The sequence below is a fragment of the Heterocephalus glaber genome, unplaced genomic scaffold (assembly GCF_053883595.1).
Source record: "Heterocephalus glaber isolate CG9 unplaced genomic scaffold, H.glaber_assembly_v1.0 deba00001577, whole genome shotgun sequence".
In the NCBI taxonomy this organism is placed as follows: Eukaryota; Metazoa; Chordata; class Mammalia; order Rodentia; family Bathyergidae; genus Heterocephalus; species Heterocephalus glaber.
In genome coordinates, this window is record NW_028258358.1 from 5,382,394 (window position 1) to 5,407,423 (window position 25,030).

The 25,030-nt window shown below is 32.0% G+C and overlaps 1 protein-coding gene across 1 annotated transcript in view; it reads right to left on the reverse strand.

Annotated features, from left to right (window-relative positions):
* Positions 1 to 1,124: 1,124 nt before the first annotated feature.
* Positions 1,125 to 25,030, reverse strand: part of Klhl1 (kelch like family member 1) — a 422,969-nt gene continuing 399,063 nt past the window's right edge. Inside the window, exons 9-11 of the mRNA XM_004844289.4 lie at positions 19,564 to 19,776; positions 7,513 to 7,684; positions 1,125 to 2,316 (exon numbers count right to left, since the gene is read on the reverse strand). Of these exons, the coding sequence (XP_004844346.2) occupies positions 2,257 to 2,316; positions 7,513 to 7,684; positions 19,564 to 19,776 (445 nt within the window). The 3' untranslated portion in view covers positions 1,125 to 2,256. The remainder of the gene's footprint in view (positions 2,317 to 7,512; positions 7,685 to 19,563; positions 19,777 to 25,030) is intronic.

Consider the following 25,030-nt stretch of genomic DNA (forward strand, 5'->3'; position numbering starts at 1 on the left):
TTTTATATTACTTTTCATAGTGGCTACACTAATTAACATTTCCACCAAGAGTGTGCAAGAGTTCTCTTTAATCTATATCTTTGCCATTGTTTTTTTTTAACAATAACTACTCTTTTTTAGAGTAAGATCTATTTTATTGTAGTTCTGATTTGCTTTTCTTGGTGATTACTGATATTGAGCATATATGTTGGCCATTTGTATGACTTCTTTTAAGAAATACCCGTTTTACTGCCCATTTTTAAAATCAAGATATTTGAAATTTTGTTGAGTTCTTTGACTTCTTTATATACTCCAAATTCTCTTGTCAGAAGTGTAACTTGCAAACATTTTCTCCCATTCTGTAGTTGTCTCTTCATTCTGTTGATTGCTTCCTTTGTTGCAAAGAAGCTTTTTAGTTTGATTTAATCTCATTTCTCTACTTTTGCTTTTGCTTCCTGTGATTGGATCTTCTCTAAGAAATTCTTCCCCACTTCAGTGTCCTAAAGTGTGTTCTCTATGTTTCCTTTAAGTAGTTTCATAGTTTCAGGTCATTCACTTAAATCTTTAATCCATTTATGTTAATTTTTGTAACTAGTGAGAACATTAAAATCACAAATTAAAAATAGGCAACATAATTTTATAATAATTCATACTGTCTTAGCCTCTTATAGTCATATCTTTTTCTGGAAATCAATTGTAATGAATTTGACCACTTGTATATTTGAAGAAATTCCATTATTTTGTAATATTTTCTTGAGACTGTTATTAATACTTTCCATGGTGTTAGATTTTAAACATTTTTATTCCTCACAATAAAACTATTTCATAATTTACATTTACTTCAAAGGAGGGATTTACCCTCCTATTTAACTTGTGCACAATTCTTAATTTCTTATATGATGTGCATTTTCTAAGAGCTAGTGCTTACTGCCTTGTTAGCGACTACATAAAAAGGTAATTATTAAAATTGCATTTAGTGTCAGCATAGTATTACATTTAGGAGAAAAAGAGCTTATACTTTGATGAAAATATATATTTCTTTAATATTGAAACTAATTCAAAAGAAATTGCTTGTTTTGTATTATATCTTGTCATTTTTAACTTAAATATAAATTAAAATTTATTGAAGAAAGATACACTGATAAAAGCAAATGTTCCATCATTTATTAATTGTATTTAAAATTTACACAGGTCTGTTTATTAAGAATATTATGTAATGTTTCTAATGTATGCTTTAAACAATTACAAACATCTTGTTTAAAATAAAGTACATATCAATGTAACAAGTGTGTAGAATGGGAAATGAGAATCTGAAGCCTGTCTTCCTTATAGCAATAATCATAAACACTCCAATTTAAGGGATCATGTCTTTTTCCTTCAAAATTCTAAGATTCTTAAGAATGAAATTCTAAAGGAGTTCAACATGCAGTGGATATATATATATATATGTATATGTATATATTATACATATACATATATATATATATATATTTCAGAATAACTAGCTTCCATGCTTACACTGAACTCAACAAAAGGCCATGATGATATTGGTTCTTTGGCTCAGTGTGTTGAAAATGCAAAGCAATATGGCAAGGCTAATGAAAGCAATTGTTCTAATTTGCCAGTTTCAGATTGTGGAGATGGCTGCAATAAATTCAATCATCATCTCTGATGAAACACGCAGGTTTGATTAGCAGGACAGTTTGTTTTCTGAATGCAAGAGACAAATGTGAATCTGTTTCTCTAATTGCCATAGCTCAGGAAAATGAGTAAAAGCAGATTTATTTTAATAAAATATGATTCTGTTTCCTGGTATGACTACATCTGATTAGGAAACATTAAATCAATCAGAGTTTGTGAGATGATATACTTCTACGCTTGACAATATTTTGAATAGTGCCATAGATCATAAAGCAATTGAATGATTTGTAGTCATGAAATTATCAGTGTCACAAATATTGGTCTCTCCTTTCAACTGCTCAAGAAAAACAAGCCTTTGGTAACCCTAGTTCTTGTATACTAACAATACAAAGCAAATTACCAATAACCATTCCTAAACTAACATATGGCCACACATATTCCTCTACCAGTTTGATGTTTTCCCTTCTTTCCTATAATTTTGAACCATCTTTTACCTTTTTTTTTGGACATTAATAGGTAAATTTACAGAAATCCTCGCTCTTACAGAATTTTTATCTCAGAAAGTTCTCTTTCTTGCCATATGATATAAAAATAATCACTGTAGCAAATAAAATCCCTCCAAATGAAATAAATAAGTCAAGGTTGCTTGATGACTACCACACATGCACCAGCTCTTCCAATATTCAAGGAAGCCATCTGTTGAAAGAGATGAGACACAGCTTAAGACAAATTTACTCTCATAATTAAATATGCAAATTATAATGAAACTTCATATAAATGAAAATCATAAATAAATGTGCTTTCACTTCCCCACTTCAGCTAGAAGTAGTACAATAAAAAAGAAACACTCAAATGGTATTTTAAAGGTAATAATTTGTATATTAAGAATTGTAAAACCTATAATCACTTAAGACATTTTAATGAAGAAAATAAAATAGATTTTAGTGAAATGAACCTGCTATATAAAAGTTTCCCAGAAAGATTTATTCTGATATCTGCACAGACACTTTTGTGATATTATTTCACAGTAATAACATAGAGTATATCTTAGAAGAAATAGCAATTACATTTATATCAATCATTTCAACTTATTTCCCCAGATATTATATTCAATTAAATGTCTTATTCATTCATTTCAAATAGACACATGCAATGAAGCCACATCAATATTTTGTCATAAAGAGACTATAATGACAATTGCTATAGGAATTATTAATTTTTCACCTTATGAAAATAATTGGAATGAGGGACTGAAAATTGTAAATAATATTGAATGTGAAAATGGTTAGACATATTAAAATAACAATTTTTACAAAGTTCATGATGAAAATTTAGTTTTTAGAATTTAGCTAATATTTTGAGTTTTTATATCAAAACCATTTTATTATGGTTTTCTAAAGATATCAAGCTAGATTAGATATTTTTAGGCATTATTTCAAATTGTAAAGAGAGTAAAATGTAAGAAATAAAATAGCTACGAAAAAAAGATTCTGACCACAAATTATGTTTCTCATTCAGAAAGGACATGTTCTTATTTTCTAAGTACAGAAACAACCTCTATTATCTTCCAGTTCTTTAAATATATTTATTGTTACCCATCATCCTATTGTAGATTTAAAAGAATTTATGTATTTATTTTAATTTCTTTTACTTAATACATAAGTTCTAATAGTAAATTTAATGCACGATTATTTTCTTCCTTATAAAAGTATTGTCTAAAATGAGAAGATAGGGCCAGGTGAATATATTGATAGTCTCTTTTATGTTAAGAATAATTTGTATAAATCACCACAACCTTTTTTATATTCACACTTTGTATCATTTTCTCTCTATGCTTCATAAGGCATGTAAATCTCACAACATCTAAGTACACAGATGCAACTGCATCTACCTTCAAAGTACATGCACTTACCATTGTCTCTCATTATCTAATTATTTTCAAGTGTCGTTTCATATGAGAACCATCTAAGAAGGTTTTACAAAATAGGACCTACCAGTCAATAGAAATATGATGACTACTAGGTAACTATATTTTTTAAAATTTCCTCTCTGACACCTTCTGTTCATTCAATACTGAAGAGCACTGTGCAGTGGACTTTATATAGTTTGAGTAGTTTCACTTTTTATTCATACCTATATCTATATTTGTCTATTTCTATACACGCATGTGTGCATATGTGTGTGGGGAAATGAGTCCTTTCAGTGTGTAACAAAAGTGCTATTTGCTCCATGTTTCACATGTCATGAATGACACCACTTTCTATTAAATTGTCAAGATAAATATAAGGCATCTTCATGACCTTTTATTTTACCTCACTCAACTTCACATTTGAATAATCATCAAACCCTTTAAATGAATAACACCAGTGTAATTCTTCCACTCCTGAGGTTTTAATCTAGGTTACTATACCTTGAGTAGATTAATAACATATTCTCTTAATATCATTCTCTCTCTCTCTCTAATCTTACTTTCTTCTAATTATTTGTCAGATCCTGTCAAGTGCATCATTTTTAAACACAATTCTAGTTATTTACCTTACCACCTTAAAATCTTTCATTAACTTCTGTAGGTCTTCAAGTCAAGGCTCTTTAACATGATTTCTGGCTGAACATAATATACAACTGTTTATGTCTCAAAGCTCACTGCTTACCACTTTATTTCTTGCTCAATGAAACATACCATATGTCCTTCCTTCTCTTATTAATGTGCTTTTGAAGCCAAATTTCTCCATCATTTCACCTGGGTAACTATTACTCATTGCTCAAGCCTCATCCAACATATCATTTCCTGAAAGATTTCTCTACCTCAGATGCTTAGGTTCTATCATAGTGCTAAGCATTTCCCTTTACCAAAGAATTAATCACACTATTTTAAGCTCTGAGTATTTGCTACATAAATCACTTCAAATGTTTGAGAATTTATTTTTCACCTCATGCTCCAAGTTAATTTATTTGTAAAAATCTGCAGTTGTTCTCCCTCCAGAGTTTATATATTTCAGCATAAGTAATATAGTAGCACATAAGGGTTGTCCACAGAATGAATTAGATAAAAGCAACTGTGCATGTTGGTTGCTATCTCCTCAGGCTTTCTTGAAACTCATTCACAATTCCCGACACATTTATTTTGTGCAAATAAAAATATTCAAATATTACAGACTAAACTTATCTAAAAATATTCCCCATTAATTCTTGTGAGAATCATCCACATAAATGGACCACACGTCCAAAATTATTCTAGGTTTTGGAGTCAAAATACTAAATGATACATTGCCTGTGATTCCTTACAGCCTGCTGATGGACACAGCATAGCAGCATCAGAGTACATCAGGACATCATTTGAAAGGGTGATTTTACCTAGGCTAATGGCAAAGAGATAAAGTATTTCTTTTTTTTATTTTGAAGTATAAATATTGTATTTTTCCAAATCAAGTGCAATAAATAATCCCAAAGTTAAACAATAGAGATAAACTTACTTAAAATACATGTACATGCACACACACACAAACACATGTATGTGTTTCTTGCAAAAAATATCACAACATAAATATGGCAATTCCTCCCAAATATTTTTCATTATTTCCAGTTTTGGGATAACCTGGAGAGTTTTCCAATTGTCCACATTAGTGGATATTTTTAAATTACTTCCAAATTTATTTTATTGGTAAGCATTTGTAGGAGTCAATGACATATGAGCTAAGCAATTAACTTTATCCACTTACAGGGTAAATGGTGTGAAACTGACAGGAATTATTTAGCACATATGGGAAAGCTTTGTAGTAGGCTCAACACTAAAAGTTTTCAAGAAGTTTTTGTGTGGGTCTGCTGATAGTCTCTAGAGAGTCTTAAAAATATAAATAATGAAAGGATACAGAAGTAAAATATTAAAGTAATTTAAGAGATTTTAGATTAATGTTTATTGTACTAAAGTAAAGTTGTTATAAAATATTTTAAATACTATTTTGCTGTTTGTAAGGTACTATACAATCTAAAAGAGTGTAATGAAATACAAATGTGAGGAAATAGTCTTTAGAAGGTTTTTACCTATTATTGCTACATACGTTATTTTGATTTCAATATTACAGAAATAATACGCATAATGGTCCTTTATTATAAATATGTAATGAAGATATTGTGCTACATCATTTATATACTCATAAAATTCCTTTATTTAATGTTCATTTATATAAGTGCTGCATCTACAATATATACCACTGAACTGAGACATTTTTTTTGGCAGATCAACAATCATTAATCCATGCAATATTCTCTTTGGAAATATCAGTGACTCAAAAAGGCATACACTATTGTCAAAAATTTTATTGAAATAGTATGAGAAGCAATCATTACTGCCTTTTTTTATATTTTTTGCCTTTTGGACAGAAATATTTTTCATAATTGTAAAATGTAGACAATCAGGAAACTGAGTTTTTCAAATATTTCTCCTTCTTTCCTCTATTCCTCCTTTTTTTTTCTTTCCTTAGCCAAATGTACATAGTATTACTGAATTATTATTTTTTTCTTTTAGAGAGGGAAGTTCTTAATACAGGTGCCTTACCAACTTTTAGGAATGTGCTTTTGTGCTTCAAATTTAGCCTAAGAAATGTTGCTAAACTCGTAACATCAGAATGTCAAAATCAAGGAAGTACTGTATATTTAAAACTCAAAATGCCTAAAGTAAAGTTAGTTCACTTTTCATATTCTTCAGATAAATTTTAGCTCATTTTTGTGGTCAAAGTTAGAACCATCCACCTACCATAGCACCTGAGATATATGTAATTATTAATCTGCTTCAACAAAATACAGTTTTGGCATGCTACTACACTCACTGATGGAAATTATTTATTTATTTACACCATGTTTCTCTTCTAGATTTCTCAGTAAAGAAACACTAGCACTCTTGAGAAATTTGGAAAGTAAGGATCAATTGAATGTAAGGATACAAGTCTGAGAATCTATCCATTACCTTTATGAAGAAGTCCTAGTAGCTATAAAATGTAAGGTATTCTCACTATAATTAGGTTCCCCAGCCTTCATCCCTTCTTTCTCCTCCCTCGCATAAAACCAATACATATACTTTAGGTACATAATCAGAATGGGAGCTGCAACACTCAAACATGATCCAGAGTTTCTACCTTCACTGGATACTCAAAAGATAATTTCTGACCTAAGAGAAGTCAGTTATTTCTATCTTCCTGGGAAATATGATTGTCAAGAAATCAGCACTTGGGCTGGGGATTTAGCTCAGTGGCTCCACCGCATGCCTTGCAAGCACAAGGTCCAGAGTTTGATCCCCGGTACCAAAAAAAAAAGAGGAAAAAAAAAAAAGAAATCAGTACTTGATACATGATGTGCTATTTAAGCTCTTTGCTCTGCATTTTTCAATTAAACTGGGACAAAATAATTTTCTGTTTATGGCTGTGATAATTAACCTTGCTTTTAGAAGCACCATCAAGTGGAAAATCTCCTTTAGTGAAAATACATTGCCAAACAAAAATGACAGGTAGAAAGGTTCAGTTCTACAGTCTCCTATTAAGTTATTCAAATTATTTCTGAAGCTGTATGTCCTTCTTAACATTATGGTTTTCTGAAGAAACGTATTTCATTTTTATTTTTTCTTCAACTAACTCAGTCTGTTCCTGTTTCTTATCACTTACAATTAAGTGGAAATCCCATTGAAACATGAGTGACTCCTTTTAATATAAATTTATTAAGGCATTCCATGTATATGAGGAAATTACTTAAAACATTATTTAATAATTTTTTAGACCTAACACAACATTGGACTGAATCAATCACTTTTGGTTTAGAGTAATATGACTTGGTAGATTACTATTTGTATTGCGTTTCTCCAAAAGAAGGAAATGAAGTAACTTGCAAGGATGACAACCTTACCTGTGTCCACTCATTAGTTTGTGGATCATAGCATTCCATGGTGTTGAGGTATGTCTGCCCATCATAGCCACCAACAGCATATAATCTGTCACCAAGGAGACACACACCAACAGCATCTCTGGGCATACTCAAGGGAGCCACCATGGTCCATGTGTCTGTTTTTGGATCATACCTAAAATTTAAAGGTAATAGAACATAATATACTCTAATCACATCGAAATAGAAAACTAAGATACTGTATTTCTCCTGAAAGTTCAATATTTAAGCAAGTTTAATAATTCTAGAACCAATACCCACATTTCCTAATGTTGCATTTCAATTTTAAGATATTTTAAAAATACACTTCCATTTGTAGATAAGTGTCCATACATTTAATAAAAATTACTTTCAGAAGAAAGAGTTATATTTGTAAATAACCATTTTCTATAGCAAAATGAAAGTTTTTAAGACAGGTGTGTATAGCATGCCATGGTAATGAAACAAAAGGAATGATTAAAAAGCCTGAGAGAATCATGGAACAGTTGATAAATTTTCCTTAAAATGAATACTGAAAGTCTAGCATAAATTTTCTGAAAAAGGAAATGTTCATGGAAAAGAATTATAGCTTTGATGAAACAGGTACATAGAATGGTAAGATTGCCAATTTCAATAAATTGTATCTCAAAAGATAGGCATTAATCAGTTTATGCATTGCCTGATACCCCAGATAAGAAAATATTCTGTGTTTACTAAACAGGAAAATATTTAACTTTTGAAATACGGGGAAATAATTATAACACAAACAACACTGATATTGGTAGGACATTTAGTGACCTTGCAAGGATTCACCCTGAGGGAGAGATAGGCAAATTAAGAGACTGAAGTTAGAGATTACTGATTATTTTTACTCAAATAAAATATTTTGCTTTCAGTAATACCTAATTATCTTATATTAAACAAACACACTACTCACACATGTGTATGTATAGTATTTCGAGTGGCAAAAATCTAGAGACTATTTTAAAGAGTGTACTCTATTTTAATTAAGAATGTAAGATTAAATTATACCTTTGCCTTTAATCTGTATTGCCTTTACCCTGTATTAACCTGTATTCAGATCTCAAAACCAAAGGCTAGAAAGAACCCAACAGTGAAAGTATAAAATAAGACCAAATGAAAGTATTTTTTTTAAACACAGTGAATATGTTTATTTTGTTTTCCTTGTCCAACCTTTTATTCATCAATTGGAAGTTTTAATCAACAGATTCCTAAAATGAAAACACAAACAAAAACCATGCAGTTTATTAAAAATAAAGTTACGAAGAGCTGAAATTTATGTCACAACCAATATTCATAGCACCCAAGATGTCATATACATTTGCACATCGTGGGTGAAGTCTGTGCTGCCCCAAGATGACATGTGGGAAATGAGAACCTAGTTGAAAACCTGGATCATCATGAAGCACAGGCTGCTTAGCGCATAACAACTTGGTTTTACATGCTAGATTTAGAAATACAGAATTTTGCAAAGATATACAAACAACCATGAATACAAATCAATTCTGTCATAATCTTCTTTAAAATATTTAAACCTTTTCTACAGATATTTTGGAATATAAAAAGATCAAAAGTGAGGGGAAAAGAAAGGAAAACAGAAAGATACTATAAGTGTAAAAATAATACAATTCTAGAATGTGGAACATTTCACAAAGTAACTAAATTTTTCAATTAGTCAATGACAAAAAATAAAAGAAAAAAATAATAATGAATAAATAAATCCAAAGAAATAATTGCTCTAAATTAAACATGAGTTAGAAACATAATAAAATAAAGTTAGTGCACCTCATTTGGACCCCAATTCAAACATAACAAAAATTAAAAGTTATTTAAGAGATATCAAAAACTTAGTATGAGATTTTAATAAAGAATTAATGGCATTTTTCTTCCTCACAGGATAGCATTGTTGCTATGGTTTTAGTTGTTGAATCTAAGTAATGAATACAGGAAGTTTATTGTACTGTTTACTTTTTTGCTGGGCAATTTTTTAGTACAAATCAATTCAAAAGAAATAATGTACAATATATTGTAATTCTAGGGAAAAGACAATGTTCTTTAAATTTAATTTATTATTCAATAAAATCCAGTCTGGCTTTTGTCACAATCACTTCATATGAATAACTCTGTCTGAAGTCATATTTTAGACTTTAGTTATTCAGTGCTGAAGAATAATTTTTTTTCAAATACAGTTTGCCAGGTAGACTTTATCATTTTACAAAAATAAAAAAATCAAGAGAACTGAGAAAAGAACCAAAAGTAGTGTCCTAAACAATACTAAATTAATTTACAAAGGTTTAATTCTCAAGTATGAAGCACTCATATTTCAGAGAAATTGGGAAAACATTAACATGTCTTACATTCACATACATATTTGTATACCCTAACCTACATTTAGAAATGCCTGCCGGGGCTTGAAGTTAAAGCTTATTGGTAGAGCACTTTCCCAGCATGTGCAAGACTTGGTTTCAAACCCAACATGGACAAAAAAGAAATAAATTCATATCATTTTTTATACTTCAGAAATTTTCTGGAAGTAATTTTAAAATGTTAATGCTTTTTTTAGACAACCCATACTTTTGACTTAGATTTACTTGTTTTCAGTGGCAGGTAATATTTCAAATGTGCAAGAATAATCTTTTAATTAGTATGTGGAATGGTGATGACATTTAACTTTATATAATGCCACTAAAATCAAGCCAAATCAAAATCAAATCTTCAGTCCCCCTCCACTCCTAACAAGCACACTGAGCCTAGACATGTAGGGAGTGATCACTTAAGTTCAAAACACTCAGTAGCCATTATATTTTTTTTCACGTTAGTGACTCTAAACATATTTTCCTACATTGAGCAACTCTGTGGATTCATCTCTTATCCTGAACGCATACACAGTTATTTCCAAAATGAAATGAATATCTGTTTTGGAACTTAAGGGAATAAGCATTCCGGAACCATCAATAATAATGAATTGTGTCTTTATGTTTTTCTCCTAAAATTTAATTCTAAACCTTCTTTTCTTGGCCTCTGGCGGCCAGTTAAAAAAAAAAAAAAAAAAAAGCAGTAGCAAGGATGGTAGCGGGTTCTTTTTGTATTTAAGCTATCGCGCTTTCCTGCGTCTCACCTTGGCCTGCTTGATCAGAATGTGAGCTCTGTGTCAGAGACTCTATTAAAGCTTATAGCTCTCAGGTAAGAGAAGTGCCAGTATATAGGGACGAAAATTGGCTGTGAAATGAAAACTTCCCAAAAGTGTACCCTAAACAGACAGCAAAAGTTATTCTCTTTGAAAACTCCCACTGCAGTTGAAGACTCATTAATTTTTTAAGCTTTATTCCATTTTCATGCTTTAAGAATAAAAATTGATCATAACATATTTACAATAAATTAGTTTTAAATATAAACCAATAGTTTAATTACAGACTGAATTCTGAATGTTTATTTCCCCAAATGTTATAAGCAATATTTATATAGACAGCAAATTAAACAGTAGAGAAGTGATTTAGAACCAGGTGCTTTTGCCTGAGAAAGCAAAGCAAAACAAAGAAAAGAAAACAAAGAAGATAATTACTGAAAAGTGAAAAATTAATCTGAAAGAATGGTTCGCAAATTTCAAGTAAATGAATTACACAAATTATATTTAAATTAATTTGAATAAATTATTTGTGATTTGAATAGCAAAGAGTGACAAAAGTATTGGCTAGAAATAAATGTTTATTTTGTCCTGTACAGAAAGGCAATACTCTGTCTACTAGCTGTCAGGAACTTATCAAAATAAAAACATCTTGATTTTAGAAATAATTACATATTATAAAAAAAGTAAAACAATTTTAACACAAGTCATTTGTTAAACACAGGATTGATAACTGTCAAAGTGCTGCTACAAACATTCTTGTTCAGATATTTTTATATACATGTATTTCAAATGAATATTTAGCCTTGAGATTTTTGAGTGAAGGAGAAAGCGTATTTTGAAATGTGCTAAATTTTGCCAGTCGATGTTGTAAAAAGCTGTATTGATTTGCACTCCCACCATCAGTGTAGTAAGAGTTTTATTTACTGTATCTTCTCTCCAACATGTGGTATTATTTTCCTGTTAGCCTTTCTAGTGTGTAAGTAATCATGACATATTGTTTAATTTGCGCTTATTTTTTTATGGCTGACATCAATTTTCTTTTTCTGTCAGTTACTGTCTGTTTGAGTTTAACTTCTGTAGAGTTCTTGTTCCAGTATTCTGCCTAGCTTTCCTGTTTCTTTTGAAAAAATTTGTACAATTTATTATTGCAAGAAATGCATTTGTTGGTTACATGTATTCTTTTTTTTTTTTTTTTTGTACCAGGGATCAAACTCGGGTCCTTGCGCTTGAGTTACATGTGTTCTTAATATTTGTTCCATTCTCTGGCTTAACTTCTTACCCTTTCAATGACGTCTTCTGGAGACATTTTAATAGCAATATCTCTATTGATGAGTCTTTTTAGGTCCAGATTTAGACATCTTCACATCCCAGTATTTTCAAGGTAATTTCCTGTTTTGCATTCTAAAAGTTTCATTTTATGTTTCACAGTTCAACTCGAATTCATCTTGAATTTATTTTTGGTGTGACACAATAACATAGGAACCAAAATTCATCTTCCTCAGGCAATATTCCCATGACCTAGCAATGTTTGTCATGGTAGCTGAGCTTTCCTTGGTATTCTTTAGTTTCTTTTTGTCATCATTGAAATTTTATGTGATTCTCTTTGGACACGAATCTGTTCCATTTGTCTACTTGTTTATACTGTGATGATACCACGATGTCTCAGTTAAAATATTCAAATAATATATCTTTGTTTATAGGTGATTCATGGTTGACTGGGGATCAGGGCCCTTTTCATTTTATTTAAATTTTGGGGTTAGATTTTTCAGTGTACATGCACTCATAATCATACTGCACAGAATCACAATATAAGAAAGATTGCATTGAATCTATAAGATTGAATATATTTAGAAGAAATTCATGTTTTTATAATATTTCATCTATTGCATGAACATGGGATTTTACTCCATTTACTTGGGCTTTTTAAAAAAACTTTTCTAAATAATGATTTATTTTCTGTTTATATGAAGTACATAGGCATTCTGAAACTTCTTGGTAGGCATTTTTAATCATAGATTGTTTTATAAGTTTTTTGCTTTGTTGCTTTAAAACGCCAATATAGCAATTTTATATATTAAGTGGTTGTACATGAATCTTGACAATTTATTTCTGAAATCTGATAGTTGATTGTGATTGGATCATTGAGATATTTATCATGTAATCTTGAACACTGATTCTTTAAAAATTCCCTTCTAATTTTTATCAACTATGTTTCCTTTTATTGTTTTATTTTACTGGGTAGTCATTGTACTAAAATGTTGAATTATAATGGTCTTAATAGTTACTGTTTTCTCATTCTAATAAAATTCTTAAATATTTCAACATTTACTGTTACTTTTTGTAGTGCTGATTTGTCAAGTTGACAAAAATAGATTCCTTTTCCAAGTCTGGTGAGAGTTTTTATTATGAGTAGGTGGAGAAATAAGTTTTTATACTCATTCAGGTTAAAATTTTTTATCATATTGAGTTACACTATTTTCTAATGTTATAGTTAACCTGTACTTTGGACATAAGCACACATTGGTTGAAATATTTCCTCTTTATAGGTTTGATGTAGTAATATTTTAAAAATATTTTCATCTATGTTTGTGATAGTTTTTCTAATTTTTTCCTTTTCTTCTTGTATGTTTTTAAAAATGTGATAGTCTATACATATGTTTATTTCAACTAAAATTTTTAGTAATGACACGAATGTATTCAAATATTCCATTTTTATAATGTGCATAATATATAGTGGTATCTTCCACATTTTCTCTTCATGTAAATATTTTTCTCTTTACTTTAACTCTTGTTAACTACCAAGTACTTTATGACAAATATTTTTAAAGGAAATAAGCTGCACTTATTTTTAACATTCTCTACTATTTGTTTTCTATTTAATGAATGCATTTTATCAAATGTTACTTCACCTTACTTTTGTTGGCTTTCATTTGTTCTAACTTTTGCACCTTCTTAAGACTCAAAATAAAACTTTGCTTTTCAATACACTATTGGTTAAATTATGTGCTTGAGAGGCTGCTCAAGGCCAGCCTGTTCTATAAAGAGAATTCAAGGCTGGTCCGAACTACATAGCAAGACCTTGTCTCAAAAAACAACAAAACAACAACAAAAACAAAAGCAAACAAACAATATGCTTAGTGTGCTTCAAGCTGCCATGTCATTTATGTGCTTAATGTTTATTTTTAATATATACTTATTTCGATGTGTTTTTTCCAATCTGTATCAATAATTATTTTAAAAACATAATGAACACAAAAGATTGCAAAAAATTCAAAGTGCTAGATTTCCACTTCCTTTTCCAATATTCCTCATTAATGTTTATATAAAATATTTTAAAAGTAAATTTGATGTCATCTTTTCTACAAAGATAAATTTAAAAATTAGGTTTTGAATGAGGTCATATATTATGACATCCATTTTTCAAGGTTGAGGAAAGAAAAACAGAGAGAAAAGAAATATATTAACAGCTCTTGATTCCCTTTAGATGCAGTTATGTAATACAGCTTTAAAATTTATTTTAAACTATTATCAATCAAAAGAACACACAGGATACTGAGGAAATGCAAATGTAGTTTTAGGCTCACTTTTTAAAAGAAATGTCTGTTCCTTCCACACTAAAGCCTAGATTATATAATCACTTCCTCTAGCAGTATGACAGAAAAATCTGTGAGTACTAATTACACATATTTAATTCTACTCTCAAAACATTAAAATGAGTTTTGCAGTTTGATATTAGGATTGATATCCTTCCACATATTTAGGACATGACATATTTCCTCTTCTTTTTTTTTTCACATTCATCTTTCCACAGAACTCTTCTGTAGAACTTTTACTACAAAGTAGACAAATACCCATAGTACCAACATTCTCAACAGAATTTTCAAGGACAGCAGGTTAATCTGTCATTCTGTCTCCAGATGTTCACATATGAATGCTCCTTGCCCCATAATTCATTGAGAAAGATGCCTAATTGTACATTCAGTTTCAATGTATAGATAGCTGTAGTGTCAGTTAACAATTATTGAATCACTTATAAAAGAGCCATTAAATATTTAAATTATTATAGAATGCCTACCTTTTGTGTAATTGTTTCGCAGAAATTTAAGCATAATTTGTTAGCAATCAAATAATAAGAATCCACAATAACATAAAAATATAACAAATGAATCTTTTTTTATGTTATCTTCATGCAGTTATCTCCAGCAACATGACCTTAAGATGGAGAAGAAAAACAGAAGAAGGAGAAGAGAAGGAAAAGAAGGAAAGAAGGAAGAGAAGTAGGAGGGGAGAAATACAAGTGAAAAAGAGGAGTACAGTGAATTAACTAATGTCAACTTGGAACACACAGCTGGACTGAGTCAGTGTGGTTCTGGGCGTGGAAGACCCACCTGAAGATTGTCGCCAAAATGACATAAGAAGAGAATGGGAGGGAAGATTGCATGCTGCTGATTTTCCTAACGAAGCTGCTTTTTGGTGGTTTTTATTCAAAGGAGCTTTGGCTGCTGTCTTCCTTCCGGAGAATGTCAGTCCACTTCTTCATTTTGGACGCCGCTTCCTAGCTCCAGTGCAGACCACTCGGCTATCTGGTACAGATCTTTCACCCTGCCCACACCGACTTTCAAGCTTCCACCACTGACCTTTCTGTCTTCGCAGTTCAGATCCTTGATTCAGACTTGAATGAGACATTGCCATAGACTCCAGGTCTACAGCTGGACTCATGCAGGACATTGGCCCATGATCCAGGCCCTCAGCTGGATTCTTTAGCATGTGGACAGTTCTCTTGCATGCCTTTGCATTTGACTTTTTTTGTGTGAATATTATAAAATAATCCTATAAATTATGTGTCCTGTATTAAATCTATTCCTTTGCAAAGCTTCACTAAAAAAGATAATATATTATAAAAAAATGCTAAAATCATCTACTTAATAATGTTTTGAAATCTAAAAATTATTGTTCGGTAGAAAATGTAGAATTTCATCCATAAAAAGATTTGAGTTAATATATTAATATGCTACTTATTAGCATCAAGGTAAGATAATCATCAATAATTTGATTAAATGGTTTGTCTGTTCTTTGTCATCTTCCTCACATTCTAGAAATGACATAGTTTTGGACTGTGCCTAAACTAAAAACATGAAATGAGAAATTAAAAGAAATGAAAGAATCCAAAGTTTCTATTCTTATCTTATACATTCATATTTATAGTAATTTCCTATCTATTAAATAAATTCATAGGATACATGAGAGTATTTGATACTCAGCTAAAGATGATAAAAAATGGGCATTCTCATACAAATTTAGAAAATAAGCCCAAATAGAATCTAAATATTTGTTCTTCCAAATATGATCTAACCATCCATTCTTTCATTATCCATCACTTGTTCTGTCATCTTTCTATTTATCCTCTACCAACCCATTATCTACTTAACAACTTGATTTACAGTTGATCACAAAATACTTTTTCTTGGAAAAATCTTAGATCTGCTTTTCTTACTGTTTGATGGATTTGCTAAATGGTGGTTGCATGCTTAGGCCACACCAGGAATTGTGCCCAATTGCATGAATATTGAGATCAGAATGCAATGCATTATTAGCATATGGAACTAAGATTAGTAGAGAAACACCATTTTAATTAAAATATTGACAGTTGGCACAAAGCAAAACCATCATTTTTTCTTCAAGTCAAGTCTGAATTATAAAAAGATTCCTCTAGCAACTCTAAAGATAATAGACTGTAAGAAATAGAACTGGATATTCCAAAGTCAAATTTAGAGACTTCCTATTATCCTAACATTTGTATCTCTCACCACACCTCATTACTGGGATGCAGATATGAGAGCAAATGCTGTCCTGATCTATTATTAGTCACTATGATCACTGCTGCCTTTGAACACATTTTCTATCCATTTCCTAGATTCCAGATTTGTTTGAAATATTAAAGTTCTAATTATTTATTTCTCGGGTCCTTTTTTCTAATATGTTGTATGTTCAGTATAGTGCAGTACAAAATACATGCAAAATAAGATTTATATTATAAATCAAAAGATCCATAAATATTATTTGTCTAATAGACAGTACTTTATGGTTGTAAATTCTCTTAGAACTTATTGCAAATTTTGGGTATAGATGTTGTCAGCCAAGATGCTCTCATTAGAGTGAAGCTCAGTTACACTATCAATTTTTATGTTTCACACACTATTAAGCACTTCTTATTCTGACTAAGCCTTTGCCTTCTTACCTGCTGTGATTTGAAGTTCTCATCTGGTTTGAGCCCAAGATACCTGACTGTACAATTTTTGATGACCATTATATAACGGTGCTTAGCATCACCATTATATAATTCATTTGCATTTCCATAGGACATCATTGTGATCTGATAAAATTGACATACTATATGTATATATATATATATATTTTTTTTTGGTACCAGGGATCGAACTTTGGTCCTTGCGCTTTCGCAGCAGGCGGCGAAACCGCTGAGCTAAATCCCTGCCCCAATTCTTGCTTATTTTAATGACCTGTTTGCCTATGTTATTTGCTAAAAATGACTCACATTTTATATGCAAAACAGTTCTGGAGTAGCACCATTATATATGTTTATTTATTGACCTTTTGCATGTGAAAAGATCAATATAAAATATGTAATTGAAAGTGTAAGAAGGTTATTAATCTGACAGGTAGTATGCATTAGGAAAAGAGTCACGGTATTGCTGTGTGCTTCTGCATTACTCAAGCTGTGCATACCCACTGCACTCCTGTAACTTAAAATAGCTATGCTTATTTAAATCTAATTTTGCATCAGAAATGTATTCCTGGATGGAATTATTTATGCCTCTGCTCATAAACAACATTTCCATACATTATACAGTAGAGATAGAGGAGAAAACGTGGATGAAATATCATTTCATTAGTAGCATTTATGTAAGATATTCAAGGTAAAAATAGGAACCTTATTATATTTAACTTCACTTTGTGTTTCCCAAGAATTTATCAGAAAAAAATGAGTGACTTAAATGTCAGATTATTTTTATTTTCTAAAGTGAATGATTGCATATCTGTGCATATAATAGCATAAATATATTTATTTGGACTCTGATCACTGTTCTCACCATAAAAGTGTAGATTAGAAATTTTGTAAGTGAAGAGATAAGGAGATATTTACAGGGAGATAATTTCCCACTCTAAGTATATATAACCATAAACCTACAGTCTGTTTCACAGAGTAGGAATATTGGTAAATATTTTTTCTCTATATTACCTGGACAATGGTTTAAATTTGAATATAACATGTTTATCAAAAGGTATCTTTTGCTAAAGCATTTCTTTTACTAACAATAATATGAGCATTAGTTAGTATAAAGGATGTGATTTCTTAAAATTATCACGGATCATTGGTACTCACCAACAACATTTTGTGCCTTTCCCACTTGCACTTTGGGAAACAGTCATGTTACCCTTATGAAGTTTTCTGTGGCCATGTATCAGTCAGCTTTCCTATCACTGTGACACAATATCCAACACCCACAATTTAAAGAAGAAGAGGCTGAATTAGGTATATTTTTAGGAGATTCAGGCCATGACTGAGTTGCTCCAAGGCAGAAACATCATGTTGGAAGGCCATGGCAAAACACTGATCCCTAGTTGATGGCGGCTGGAAAGCAGAGGTGCAGCACAGCAGTGAGGAAGGGCCCAGGGACCATCTATAATACTCATGCCATCATGACCTACCCAGTGTGCTCCAACAATCCAATGAGACAGCTCCAAAGCCAATAAAGTTGACACTACGCCTAAATGTCACAGACTACATGGTTGGTTTATTTTTGAAGCATGAACAAAAGAGAATTTTATTACTTGCCAGTGGAATCTTTAAGAACCGGTGAAAATTTTTCTACTTTCTAGTATTTTTCACTTTGATATAGAAGCCATCAGTGCTCAATATTGTAGCATATATGGATTACCAGAAGGTTAGCATCATGGACATGTAGAATGAATAAAGAAAAAAGCACAGTGATATTAAGCTTCTGAGGGTTTTTAAGGTATCTGTTACAGTATAAGTACTTATGCTATTCCAATTGAGTTTAATATTTGCTATTCTCATTTCTTCATAGATCAGCGTGTGTCCATATGTATCACCAAAATTCTTACTAAAGACTCTCAAATTTTTACTCCACAGTGTAACAGTCCTAAGTGATACATAGGCTTTAAAAAGCTGTAACATAGCTAGTAAGCGTCTGCCTTTTTGGAATAAGCCTGAAACCAAGGTACTTTCTTTCTCCAGCCTCCATGTACCTGGTCGTTTTTAGGAAGATCTAAGAAATATGTTTCCTCCATATACAAGAAGTATGAAAGTATACACTTCATAAGTCTACTATAAATTCAAATGGGTTTTTACATTTAACAATATTCCATAAAACAAAGGAATCAATAATTCGCCTTTGAGAGTCAGAACAATTAGTAAAACAAACAACACAGTATAAACAGAACAATAAAATATGCAATATTTTAAACTGAATGAACAAACACTCATGTTCAGTGAATTACTTTAAACTTTGTTTTAATCAGTTGTTTACAAATACATCAAGGATAAAATTTAAATTTACTTAACAGACTTGCAAAAAAGAAGGAAGGAAGAAGGAAGGGAAGAAAGGAGGGAAGTAGAGAGGGAAGGAAGCAAAAAAAGAAATCCTGAAAATGAAAATGTGTGTGGGTGCATGTGTGTAGGATGCATGTATGTGAGAGAGAAAGACAGACATAGAGAGACATCAAAAAAGTAGTTCTAGGAGCTGCATGCACTTTTCTTAAATCATATAATGTTTACAATCACTTGAATTGGGAATCAATGCCATGGACACTATCTCCTGCACTGTAACAGTGACCTTGAGCCTTACCTTTCTACATAATCCAGAAGCCTGGAACAGTGATTTGAAGCAGGAGCATCATGACCACCTACTGCATAAAGGAAACCATCACAAGTGGCCACACCAACGCCTCCTCTCCTCTTACACATTGGAGCACACATGTTCCACTTATTTGTATGAGGATCATAGTACTCCATTGAACTCAAACACGAACTTCCATCACGACCTCCAACTGAATACAATCTAAAACAATCAGAAAACATGATGCAGTCATAGTCTGGATGACAAAAATAGAAAAAACATCATTTAAACACAAAGTTCTCAATATGAATCTCAAATGTGTTAGAAATATAATTACCTCATGTGGAAATTTATTTACATTCTATAAATTAATACACAAATCTGGAATTCCAAGTGCACTAATATGCAGGATATTAGATGAAATTAAAAAGTATAATATTCTCACCTCTATTCTACAAAATTAAATTTAATTTGTTGATTACAGAAAAAAAGTTATGGTTATATACTAATATTAATAAATATTGAAAAATGGCTAGTAAAATATGAAATAAGATGTAAGAAATTGATCATAAAAAAAGAAATTGATCATAATCCAAAGAGATTATTTTACCTGCTGATCATTAGTTAGTTTGCAAGTGCATAAATCATACATATTCCTTGTGTTCTGTCCTTATGTTTTATGGCACTAAATAAGTAGAATAACTTAAATGAGTACTGTCCTAACAACAGTTTCCTTAGTGTCTTTACTATAGCTAAAGAAAATACTTAAAAGGATGTAGGGTGATTACTTACAGGATTCAATATCTTCATTTTTCTTTTTGTTTTTTTTCTTTTAAAATTTTATTTTATTGGTACATTTTAGGTATACAGTATAATGACATTTATCATTGGAAATTTGTAACTTTACATAATCTCTCTTTGTTCTTATTTTCCCCCTTCCCCTGCCCTCCCTTCAATCCTTTCATCCCTACATATTTACAAAGACTTTTTTTTTCCATTTTTTCATTTTCTCACATTAATTCCATTCCCTTCTTTCATTTCCCCTACTCCTCCCACTTCCCCTTCCCCTTTGCCCCTTTTCTTCCTATTTCACATTATCTATTGTACCTTTTAGTTGCTATTTAAACTTTGTTTCACCCACTAGAGAAACTATTTGGTATTTACACAAGTGTGTCCTATTTATTTCACTTAAGAGTATCACCTTAATGTGCATCCATTTAGCAATAAATGTCTCTAATTTCTCATTTTTCATGGCTGAGTAGTACTCTATATTAAAAAAAAAAAAAAAAAAAAAAGCACATTTTCTTTATCCAGTCTCTAGTTGGTGGGCATTTGGCCTGTTTCCAAGTTTTAACTATTACAAACTGTGCTGCTATGAACATGGGTGCACATATATCACTGTGGTTGATTCTTTTAATTGTTTGTGGAAGATACCCAGCAGGGGAATAGCTGAGTCAAATAGGACTTCCAGTCCTAGTTCTTTGAGATATCTCCATAGTAATTTCCACAGTGGTTGAAGCAGTCTACACTCCCAGCAGCAGTGGAGCAGCATTCCTCTTTCCCTCCAACATCACCAGCATTTGTTAGTGGTTGATTTCATGATAGCAGCCATTCTTTCTGGGGTGAGGTGGAATCTCAGCATTGTTTTCTTTTCCTTTTTTTTTTTTTGTATTAAATTCTTATATTGGTACATTGTAAGTGTACAACACAATTACATTTCTCATTGGGAATTGTACCTTTACATAAAGCATCTTGGTTCTTATTTTTTTCCCATTCCTAGCCCTCCCTGCATGCCCTCCACCCTTCCCTATTTACAAAGACTTTATTTCCATTTTTTCCATTTTTCAGCATTTTTCCTTTCCCTTCTTTCCTTTCCCCTGCCCCTCCCACTACCCCTACCCCTTTGGACCTTTTCTTCCTATTTTATATTATCGATTATTCATTCTAATAATTGGTACATTTTAGGTATACAATATAATGACATTCATCATTGAAAATTTGCACCTTTACATAGTCTCTCTTGGTTCTTATTTTTCACCCTTGCCCAGCCCTCCCTTCAACCCCTCCAGTCCTCCCCATTTACAAAGATTTTGTTCCTATTTTTCCATTTTCTCATATTAATCCCATTCCCTTCTATCCTTTCCCCTAGCCCTCCCACTTCCTTCCCCTTTGCCCCTTTTCTTCCTATTTCACATGACCTATTATACATTTAGTCCTTATTTACACTTTCAGTTTCTCACACCAGAGAAACTATTTGGTATTTACACATATGTGTCCTATTTATATCACTTAAGAGTATCGCCTCAATGTGCATCCACTTACCTATAAATGTCTCTAATTTCTCATTTTTTATCACTGAGTAGTACTCCGTTTTATAAAAAAAATTTTTCTTTATCCACTCTCCAGTTGATGGGCATTTGGGCTATTTCCAACTTTTAGCTATTACAAACTGTGCTGCTATGAACATGAGCACACATATATAACTGTGGTATGATTCTTTTAATTCTTTGGGGAAGATCCCCAGTAGTGGAATAGTGGGGTCAAATGGGATTTCCAGCCCTAGTTCTTTGAGGTATCTCCATACTGATTTCCACAGTGCTTGCACCAGTCTACACTCTCACCAGCAGTGGAGCAGGGTTCCTCTTTCCCCACAGCCCCGCCAGCATTTGTTACTGGTGGATTTCATGATAGCAGCCATTCTTTCTGGAGTGAAGTGGAATCTCAGCATTGTTTTCATTTGCATCTCTCCAATGACCAGTGATGTTGAACATTTTTTCATGTATTTATTTGCTATTTCTACTTCTTTGTCTGAGAAATGTCTGTTCATTTCAGATGCCCATTTTTGGATTGGGTCTTTAAATTTGGGAAGTCTGATCTTTTTAAGTTCTTTATAGATTTGAGATAGTAGACATTTGTCTGAGGAAGAGCAAGTGAATATTTTTTCCCATGTTGTGGGTTGTCTCTTCACACTGCTGGTGGTTTCTCTTGCTGTTCAGAAGCCTTTTAATAAGAAGAGATCCCACTTGTTGATTGTTTGTGCTAGTTCATGGACAACTGAGGTTTTGTTCATAAAATCTTTTCCTACACCAATGTATTCAAGGGTTCTACTTAACCTCTGTTCCAACTGGTTCAGAGTTTCTACTTTAGTATTTAGACCTTTAATCCATTTTGATTTTAGTTTAGTGCATGGTGAGAGATACTGGTCTAGTTTTAATCTTTGGCAAGGTGAAACTCAATTTTTCCAGCACCATTTCTTAAAGAGGCTATCTTTCCTCCAGTGAGGGTGTTTGGCCCCTTTGTCAAAGAAGAGATGGCTGAGTGTGTCTGGCCTTCTTTCTGCATCTTCTAATCTGTTCCACTGGTCCTCAAGTCTGTTTCTTTGCCAGTACCATGCTGTTTTTATCACGGTAGCTTTGTAGTATAGTTGCAGTTTGGGGATTGTGATACCCCCTACCATATCTCTGTTACCTAGAATTGCTTTTGCTATTCTGGGTCTCTTCTTGTTCCAAATGAATTTTTGGATTGTTTTCTCAAGGTCTATGAAGTATGCTGCTGGGATCTCAATTGGAATTGCATTAAATATATATAGCAGTTTTGGAAGTATGGCCATTTTCATAATGTTAATCCTTCCTATCCAGGAGCAGGGGATGTCTGTCCATTTTCTGATACCATATTCAATCTCTCTTTTCAGAGTGACATAGTTTTCAGAGAAGAGGTCTTTGATTTCTTTCATTAGGTTAATTCCTAGGTATTTCAGTTTTTGGATGCTATTGTGAAAGTAATTATTTGCCCTATTTCTCTCTCAGTGAGTCTGTCATTGGTGTAGAGGAAAGCTATTGATTTTTTTCTGTTGACCTTGTAACCAGCTACTTGACTGAATTTGGTTATTAAGTCTAGAGGACTTTTGGTGGAGTTCTTCGGGTCTTCTATATAGAGTATCATGTCATCTGCAAATAATGACAATTTGACTTCTTCATTTCCTAACTTTATTCCTTTTAGTTCTTTCTCTTGTCTAATTGCTGTGGCAAATTTTTCCAGAACTATATTGAATAAGAGTGGTGATAGTGGATATCCTTGTCTTGTTCCTGATTTTAGTGTAAAGGATTTCAGTTTTTGACCATTTAGTATGATATTGGCTGTTGGTTTTTCATAGATGGCTTCTATCAGTTTGAGGCAGAGACCATCTCTTCCAATTTTTTGTAGGATTTTTATCATAAATGCATGTTGGATTTTGTCCAATGCTTTTTCTGCATCTATGGAGATAGTCATATGTTTTTTGTCTTTGGCTCTATTGATATAGTGTATTACATTGATTGATTTGCATATATTGAACCATCCCTGCATCCCTGGGATGAATCCCACTTGATCAGGGTGTATGATCTTCTTGATGATCTTCTGCATTCTATTTGCCAGTATCTTCTTAAGGATTTTTGCATCTATGTCCATTAGTGAGATTGACCTATAGTTCTCTTTTTCAGTTGGATCTTTCTCTTCTTTGGGGATCAAGGTGATGCTTGCTTCCAGGAATGATTTTGGGAGTATTGCTTCCCTTTCAATTTCATTGAAGAGTTTCAACAGTAGTGGCAGCAGTTCCTCTCTAAATTTCTTGTAGAATTCAGCAGTGAAGCCATCAGGGCTCGGGCTTTTCTTAGTTGATAAGTTTTTAATTGCATTTTCAATTTCATTGGTTGATATTGGGTTGTTCAGAATTTTTAGGTCTTCTTCATTCAACTTTGGTAATTCATATGTATTTAGAAATCTGTCCATTTCTTCTATGTTGTCCATCTTATTGGCGTATAGGTTCTGGAAGTAGGTATCGATGATCCTCTGGATTTCTGCTGGGTCTGTTTTCATTTCACCCTTTTTATTCCTAATTGCATGGATTTGGGCCTTTTTTTTTCTTTTTCTGACAAGGTTGACTAAAGGTTTGTCAATTTTGTTGATTCTTTTGAAGAACCAACTCTTGGCTTCATTGATTTTTTGTATCGTTCTCTTAGTCTCCATTACATTGATTTCTCCTCTGATCTTTATAATTTCCTCCCTTGTATGAGCTTTGGGTTTGTCCTGCTCTTCTTTTTCTAGAAGCTTGACGTTTAGCATCAGGTTGTTTAATTGGGCTCACGCTGTTTTCCTAATTTGCGCATTCACTGCTATGAATTTCCCTCATAAGACTGCTTTCATTGTGTCTCATAGATTCCAATATGTTGTATTGTCATTGTCATTTAATTGAAGGAACTCTCTGATTTCTTCTTTAATTTCCTCTGTGACCCATTGGTTATTCAGAAGTGTGTTGTTCAATTTCCATGTGTTTATGAAATTTTTTGAGTTTCTTTTGCTATGAATCTCCAATTTCATCACACTATGGTCTGACAATATACAGTGGATAACTTCAATTCCTTTGCACTTACTTAAACATGTTCTATGTGTGAGTATGTGGTCTATTTTTGAGAATAACCCATGTGCAGGTGAGACAAAT